The sequence below is a fragment of the Lepidochelys kempii genome, chromosome 2 (assembly GCF_965140265.1).
Source record: "Lepidochelys kempii isolate rLepKem1 chromosome 2, rLepKem1.hap2, whole genome shotgun sequence".
Lineage (NCBI taxonomy): Eukaryota > Metazoa > Chordata > Testudines > Cheloniidae > Lepidochelys > Lepidochelys kempii.
The window spans coordinates 110,048,233-110,057,111 of NC_133257.1; the positions used below are offsets into that span (position 1 = coordinate 110,048,233).

Below are 8,879 nucleotides of genomic sequence, written 5' to 3' on the forward strand. Positions count from 1 at the left end.
AGATTCACAACTCACTATTTGTTGGTTTTGTTTTGTTTATTTACACTCTTTTCAAAAAGCCCTGAACACTTTTTTAAAAAAGTCACAGAAGAACTGACATACGGCTCAGATTGCCACTTTTTGGTTCATAGGTGGCCCACACATCAGCTGCAGTTTGTGCAACTTACACTCAGCAGTCGCTAAGTCTCACTTCAAAATAAAGTCAGTAGAGAGGAAAAAGTTTAAAATATTTGTTTCAGTAAATGAGACTGTACATTTTTAATATCCAATCAATCTCTCCAAGACTTCTGTAAACAAAACATGGTCTCAGTAAGTATACCTTCGATAATAGTGATCAAAACACTCATTGCAGAAATGTTCCCCACAGGAGAGATGATACCATCTAGATGTGTAGCCATTTTTAGCACACCTAGGACACAAGAAAACATGTAGACTGCATTATGACACTTAAAAAAAAAAATCCCATGGACTCTGCTTCATTTTAAAATTTAAAGAAATGTTAAGGCCAGGGCATGGCAGAAGAGAGTTTGATACTCTGCTGTTTCTTTTTATGTTTGTACAGAGCTTTGCACAATGGGCCCTGGCCTCTAAGCACTGCAATAACAGAAAGAGTAATAATAAAAATAATAATTAAAAATAATTTTAACTGTATAAAAGATCTCAGATTTCATCATGAGCAATACAAGATGCAAAGGTGGCAAAATCTATGTCATGTACAATTTTATAACTTCTCTGAGATTGCAGCAGCTTCTGTTTAGTATGGTCAATTGGGCATGCTCTGAGCCAGATCTCAGAGAAGGTTGCTGGACATTGATAATTATTACTCTTATTTATACTGTGGCAACACCCATTTACTTACACGCAGGAAAACATAGTCCCAGCCTCAAGGAGCTTACAATTTATTTTTTTTTTAAAAAAGCAAAAAAAAAAAAGCATTGGGCATTTCCTTCTAAAAGCCCAAATTCATAGGTTGATTAAACCAAAAATATAGAACTATTTGCTGCTAGGTCTAGGTCTGTGTACGTGAAATATCAATTGTCCAATTATTTTCAATTATATAAAATTACTGATTTGGTTGCTATTTTAACCTAAGACAAAAATCTATATAATTACACATTGTAAGTGTTCGTTCTCTTTTATTGTCACATTTATATAAGAATTACATTCATTAGACAAAGCAATTAATCCTGCCTTCCTTATTCAAGCAACAAACCCAATTAAATCAATTAAATATTCCTCTAAAATTAAAATTATGTGGTAGCAAAGCACAATGGTGTCTGAGCTGGCTAGCCATGAAATTATCTAATTTCCCATAAGTAATCATATGGAAGTATTTTTAAAAAATAACACCTACAAAATAAGACTTAAAAATGATTAAATTGTCTTAATTGCCTCCTGCAGCATTTAAAATCACTTCCCATGGTTTCCTGGGTATCAAAAGTCCCATATGCCACGTTCTCAGTTGCCAAAACTTCCAGCTTTCCTGTGACAACATTTATAATGCAGATATTCCCTTTCAATATAAAAAGATGCAATACATACACAATTTAAAACTTGGAGGCAGCATAAAATAATTGTATATAATAGCCAAATTAACTGCACAATATTAAACGGGGAGGGGACAGTGCCACATACATTTAGAGACATGCTGCATATTATAAGCCCTGCCCATATAGTAATGCTTTATTTCCACATACCTCTACATTCAGAATGTTAAATTAAAAAAGTACTTATATAAAAGTTGAACAGAAAGTTAGCCCTGAGTGAAAACAGGATGTTATAATGAAAATAGTTTTGTAAGCTTCAGAGCCAATCCTGCAGACTCAGCACATTAATGACAGATTAGAGAACTCTATAACAACACAGTAATAGTATAGGAGAGTATATGATGGTTTCATTTTGTGTTTTGATAGGGAAGCTCTTCTGTGTATGTTTCATAAACACACCCTTAATTTCAGAAAAACAAAATTTGTGCCAGAAAACAGCCGACATGCTGCATTGACAACCCTTGTCCTTGAGAAATGTTAATTCAGGATTGGCAATACATTGCAAAAAGTCATCTGCAAAAGATGCCATTTGTGATGATTCACTAGCACTCTAAGTCTACAACCAGCATTACATCTGTACCTCTCAGTTTTGCCTGTAGATTTAAGAGATTTTGTCATAGGTATGTAAGTACAGAACGACAAACCTTTCAGCAGCACTTGCAAAGCAAACAGGACATGTTGCAGTGCACCCAGCTTTTTCACATTTTCTATATTTCTTCTCTGATGCGTCATCATCATCCTCTGCTGCTTCAGCCGCCTTCTTCTTCACCTAATAAAGAACAGTTAGAATTGAACTCTCATAGGATCGGTGACTGGAAACAACAATGGCGCTGAATTTTTTACAGTGCAACACCCAAAGATTCCATTGTTTCATCATTCAGGGCACAGCAATGGCTAAAATAATATAAATCATATCTCTGGAATCCATAGCAGTGAGGGACAACTTGAAAACTGTCAAGGAAGGTCCGTTTTAAAGATCCAACAATCTCGCAATATTCATTTAATTTAAAGGCTTCTTGATTTAGTCTTTTAATTGACACCCTTAAATAATTTATAAAACAGGGCTTCCAGTTTAAATTAATATTTTCATTCCTTTGGATCCCAGTGTTTCTAGCACCATCATTCCAATCTCTCTTTAAAATTATTTTATTGCACAAAGCCAATCAATGCTAATCTACGTTAATAAAGATATTGTATTCTACTCCTAAAATTTATAAATTAATTTTTAAAATAACAAAACTCCAATACAGAACCATCCTCCTGGTCACTCTGGGCATTGTGTGTCCAATTTGTACGGTCTGTCTAGGTCTCAATCCTGCTAACAACTCTGTATGGCTGTATCCCAAAGATCAATTGACTTTACTTTCAATTAATTATTTTCAAGTAATTATTCAAACAGCTTTACAACAAGTGGATGAACTCCAAATGGTCTGACCCATCCCACCCCCCATGGAGGTGGAGCCCACTGCAACATCAGAGCCTTTGCCTAAATTTACATCTTGTCTTGTCCAATACTTCATAAGTGCCCCCTTCCTGTCTTTTTCTGGAGTATTAAAATGCTCTCACCTTCTCTTTGGACAATTCCAAATACTTCTCCTCTGTTTGTGATAACTGGGTACTGCCCAAAAGGGTTACATAGGGGAGTCCTTTTATAATAAATGTTAAACAAATGCATACGCCAAAAATCATTTCTATGAAGCTTTAAATATATAATTTTTAACACTTAAGTACCTGTCTCCCAGAACTCCTCAAAGGAAGGTTATCTGGAGACTGGTCCAATGAGGATGACTTTTTTTTTGTTCGTACCCTTCCAGTTGACATTGTATTATAGGATCTGCAAAATGAAGTCAGAAGATTGTTAAGTAATATGACAAAATGGTTTGGTTTGAGAGAGTGGACTAATTAGATATTACATGAACATTCACCACCATCAACCACCACATTGGTCAGCGAGAGTTAGTCAAGCTACACGCCTTTATATCCATTAATGAAAAAAGAAAAAAAAAAGTGGGTGGGCAGGAAAGAGGAACAGTAACTTTATTTTAAACTAAGCTCAATGTGAACATATAAGAGCAGTTCCTCAAATAGTGTAAATCAGCATAGGGACGGTCTTACTCAGGCATTACTTAATACTACCTCAGTACAGGGGGACTGATTAGATGACCTGTTGAGTGCACTTCCAGGCCTTCATTTCTATAGCTGTATTGATTTCATTGGACTTAAGCTGATTTGCACCACCTGAAGACTTAGCTGATAATTATAGTTTAGAAAGTGAATAAGCATAAGCTCATAATGCAAGCCTTATACTGTTACTCTCAGTGACACTGGTCCTACCTACTGATTTATGGGGGGCTGAGGAATTTGGATTGTATAGTAACTTTTAACATAATGTATTTGAACTCTTATTTAATCTCAAGTCAAGGAAAAATTAAATGTATTCCGAGACTTGCACACCTTCCTATGAACGTACTTGTTCATTTAGCGTCTAGAAAATTGTAGTTGCGTTGTAATTATATGTAGTTATAATACTTTATACTTTACCAGTAAATGCATTGTAGAATACATTATAAAAATAATAAAGTCTTAGTATCTTGAGGCTTCACTATAATTCTCCCTGATTAAATCTTTGATTGGAAGTGGGGAAGAAACCACCATTTATTGCACAAGTTATAAGGTGTGCAGATCTTGGTGTATAAAAACATGCTGCAAAAGATTTTAAAATATGCTATTGTCAAATATGTACTTTTCTCCAGGGAGTGAAGTACAAACAAGAGGGAACACAGGAAAAGAACTGAAAAAGAAAAAGACACAAAGGGGAAGTGGTACCATAGAAAGATATCTATATTAATCCACTGACCAAGAACTCGGTCTGTATTACTGAGATATAAATGTGACAATCAACTATAACCCTATGCAGTTCATAATATCTATACTTGTGAGCCTTTCCAATGATCAATCACTGCCATTTCTATATCTACCATTTTTATATTATCTTATTATGAGGCACTAATTGCCACTGAAATGCTCATAGCAATTTCCTTTTTCGAAGGCATTTAAGGCTGTGGGTATGTCTACACTGCCCATGTCAAGGTTCCTCCCCCACTCTGAACTCTAGGGTACAGATGTGGGGACCTGCATGAAAAACCTCCTAAGCTTATCTTTACCAGCTTAGGTCAAAACTTCCCCAAGGTACAAAATATTCCACCCGTTGTCCTTGGATTGGCCGCTACCACCACCAAACTAATACTGGTTACTGGGGAGAGCTGTTTGGACGCGTCTTTCCCCCCAAAATACTTCCCAAAACCTTGCACCCCACTTCCTGGACCAGGTTTGGTAAAAAGCCTCACCAATTTGCCTAGGTGATTACAGACCCAGACCCTTGGATCTTAAGAACAATGAACAATCCTCCCAACACTTGCACCCCCCCTTTCCTGGGAAATGTTGGATAAAAAGCCTCACCAATTTCCATAGGTGACCACAGACCCAAACCCTTGGATCTGAGAACAATGAAAAAGCATTCAGTTTTCTTACAAGAAGACTTTTAATAAAAATAGAAGTAAACAGAAATAAAGAAATCCCCCCTGTAAAATCAGGATGGTAGATATCTTACAGGGTAATTAGATTCAAAACATAGAGAACCCCTCTAGGCAAAACCTTAAGTTACATAAAAGATACACAGACAGAAATAGTTATTCTATTCAGCACAATTCTTTTCTCAGCCATTTAAAGAAATCATAATCTAACACATACCTAGCTAGATTTCTTACTAAAAGTTCTAAGACTCCATTCCTGGTCTATCCCCAGCAGAAACCAGCATATAGACAGACACACAGACCCTTTGTTTCTCTCCCTCCTCCCAGCTTTTGAAAGTATCTTGTCTCCTCATTGGTCATTTTGGTCAGGTGCCAGCGAGGTTACCTTTAGCTTCCTAACCCTTTACAGGTGAGAGGAGCTTTCCCCTGGCCAGGAGGGATTTCAAAGGGGTTTACCCTTCCCTTTATATTTATGACAGCCCATATTACAGTGCGGGTGCGGCAGTGCTGCGATGTGGGCAGTGGAGACACGCTTTATTGCCGAGAGAAAAAAAAATCCACCCTGAACGAGGGGTGGTAGTTTTAACGCTGGAAGCACGGCTCCTGGTGTTAAAGTACTGGCGCTTTTCAGCCCTAAAACTTTTGTCGCTCAGGGGGTATTTTTTCACACTCCTGAACAACTAAAGTTTTAGTGCTGAAAGTGGCAGTGCAGAAAGTTTAGTTAGACAACAGGAAAAGACAATGGGTGTTCATACAATGAGATTTGTTTATTACTAAGTAAACTTGATGTGATCAACTAAACCAACACACTGACCTCACCCTGAGGTGAAAGGATTAGACTGAAGTGAGGAAAATCACACTAAAATATCTGTGTAAATGGAAAGGGAAAGGAGTTTAGACAAACCAAGGTATTATCCTCCTTTTGTTTATGTAGAAATGTAGTCTAACCTAATCAATTAGAATAAGATAAATAGAAGCTTGGTGATCTGTAGTGAATTGAAGAACAATGTCACCACACCACAGGTGTACTGAGCTGGGTAACATCACACCTGCATATAGAAAAAACACAGTCTGTATTTTATGGGGCTTTTCCAAGGGTGGGCACACACCTCTCTGTGACATGGTGCTGTTTTTTCCTGCAACCTGCTTTCAGGAGTGGGGTGAGACTTGTATATCCTTTGTACGGCCTTACTTGGTAACAAAGCATAATTCCTTAGCCGAGAAGCCTTTGTCATACATGGCTAGACATGTCTGTTTATAAACTATATTATTCTGAAGAAAAATTACCAATATACATTGAGTTTGGTGAACCTGATTTGAACTGGGTACTTGACTATTGTCAGCCGGACAACTGCTGACTAGTGGACCAGAAGAGACAAAGAGAAGAGAAGGTAATTCTTTCTGTATACAGCAGGGGTGGGCAAACTTTTTGGCCCGAGGGCCACATCGGGGTTGCAAAATGGTATGGAGGGCCAAGTAGGGAAGGCTGTGCCCCTGCAAACAGCCTGGCCCCCGCCCCCCCAGAACCCCCACCCATCCAACCCCCACCCCTCTCCTTGTTCCCTGACCACCCTCTCCTGGGACCCCCTGCCCCTAACCGCCCCCCTGGAACTCCACCCCCATCCAACCCCCCTGCTCCCTGACTGCCCTGCCTCCTATCTACACCCCTGCCCCCTGACAGGCCCCCCGGGACCCCTGACCCACCCACACCTGTCTTTTTGTCCCCTGACCGCCCCCTTCCAGGACCCCCGGCCCTAACTGCCCCCCTAGGACCCCACCCCCTATCCAACCCCCCTGCTCCCTCCCTCCTGACTGCCCCCCTCCCCGAACCTCCACCCCATCCAACCACCCCCTGTCCTCTGACTGCCCCCCAGGACCTCCTGCCCCTTATCCAACCCCCCCGCCCCCCCACAAGGCTGCTCAGAGAAGCAGGACAGGCTTATTGGAAAGTCTGGGAGGTGGGCGAGCACAAGCCATGCTACCCGCATGGCAGCGTGGCTGCTGGGAAGAGGGGCCAGCAGGGGAGGGGCCGGGGGCTACCCTCCCTGGCCGGGAGCTCAGGGGCCAGGTAGGACGGTCCCGTGGGCCGTAGTTTGCCCACCTCTGATATACAGGGTCACAGATATGGAGAAGGCGGCTGCGGTTATCCTCTGCTGAACTGTTTGGGAAGACCATTTAGGGCACAGATAACCCTTCACACCTGAAGGGTACAAGGTTACTGTTACAGAATGGCTGACATATTTATATCAAGTATCAAGGAGGAAAAAAAGCAATCTGTTAAGATATATAAAGAACTCATACTTCTGGTTATACAGTCTGCTGCTTATTGGATCTTGCCACTGGTGAAAAGGTTTAAAAAAAAAAAAAAAAAGGTGAGTAAGCTAGTCAAAACTCCATTTTCCCCAAATGAGAAGTGGGTAAACTCTGTTTACTCACATTTACCCTCCGCTACCCTACTGGATCCTGGGGGTGGGGAGGGGTACGCACCACTCCAAAAAAACCCCAAAACAAAACTTCATTTCCAGTAGCAAATTGTTCTATTATTCTATGCTAGACTTTACATTTATCTTATTATTATTAATAGTAGCCTTTTGGCTGCTAAAGTAATTCTGAAAAGGAGACATTTATGATACATTAAAAATGTCACATGATGTGACAAAGTATGTTACATACTACTACTTGGGAAAATATTTCAGAGTTTAAACATACAGTGACAACTAATTCATCTGAATGACATGGGGATCATGACATTAATATGATAAACAAGATTTTGGATAATCAAAAATGGTATATACATGCACACATTTAAATGTATCCATTATTGAAAAGTTGTTTTTAAAATAAACTATTTAAGAAAAACATTCAAATGGAGTTTTAACTAAAACATGTCAACAAAACCATTTGACAGAATATTTCAACCCATTAACCATAAAATGGTAAAATTAGCATATTTTTAATGTTATGTCATTATCTGCAAGTATTTTGCAAGAGAAGTCCCCTTTTAGAGACATGACAACATAAGCAGCTGTAAGGCAATGTGTCAAGGGTCCCTGCACCAGCTGGGGATAGCCAATTTGAGGTTTCTCTTCTAAACCTTGGGGTCCCACAGGCTCCAAAAGAATCCCGAAGCTACAGAGCACAGGTGGGAACTGCAAGAAGAGAAATCTCTCTGTGCTCTGCGGGAGCTGGTTTCTGCTCACCTTGGATCCAAATCACCCAGGAGCCGGATATTAAACTAATGTGTCCAAAGCACTTCCAACCAGAGCTGCAATAAAGAGAAACCATGGTAAGGTCAAGCGATAGACCCTCCCGGCAAATGATCCCTGCTGCGCTCTGGAGACAAACCCCCGGACACCTGCTCACCACCCCCTAGCGCTGCTGCTCCCACCCAGACGCTCCCTACTCCCCATAGAGACACTCCTCCCCACGGCCTGCCAGGTAGGAAGACACCAGACTCCCAGATACACCCTGCCCCCGGTAAAAATCCCAGAGATTCCCCCCCCCCAAAAAAAAATATAACCCCCAGGGAGCCCCAAATCCCCGATGCCAAGAGCGCGCCAAAGCTCCCACGCACACAGACCCTCCCCCCGGCAAAGGAAAAGATTCCCGAGGGACCCGCCCCCCGCAGAAGAAAGCCCCGTTCAGGGGGCTGCTGGGTCCGCTTTGTGCGGCGCTGTCACCACATCCCCGCCCCAGGCGGCGGCGGCGGCGCCGGCAGCGGCAGCAGCGCCGCCTGCCCCAGGGCAAGGAGGCAGGGGCTGCCGCGGCCAAGCGCCCGCCCCGGCGGCGTCCGGCCAGG

General features: G+C 41.3%; 1 protein-coding gene across 7 annotated transcripts in view; it reads right to left on the bottom strand.

Annotated features, from left to right (window-relative positions):
• KDM1B (lysine demethylase 1B) overlaps positions 1-8,879 on the bottom strand; it is a 45,852-nt gene that overhangs the window by 36,767 nt on the left and 206 nt on the right. For 3 of the 7 annotated variants that reach the window (XR_012157309.1, XM_073331905.1, XM_073331906.1), the window contains exons 1-4: positions 7,182-7,947; positions 3,279-3,381; positions 2,192-2,316; positions 320-409 (exon numbers count right to left, since the gene is read on the bottom strand). Coding sequence is in view for 6 of the 7 variants with exons in the window: in XM_073331905.1 (XP_073188006.1) it covers positions 320-409; positions 2,192-2,316; positions 3,279-3,381; positions 7,182-7,255 (392 nt within the window). In the remaining variant the exon portion in view is untranslated. Of the gene's footprint in view, positions 1-319; positions 410-2,191; positions 2,317-3,278; positions 3,382-5,006; positions 5,045-7,181; positions 8,346-8,879 lie in introns of those variants that run through there. The other 4 variants (XM_073331908.1, XM_073331904.1, XM_073331909.1 and 1 more) reach the window with 4 other exon arrangements.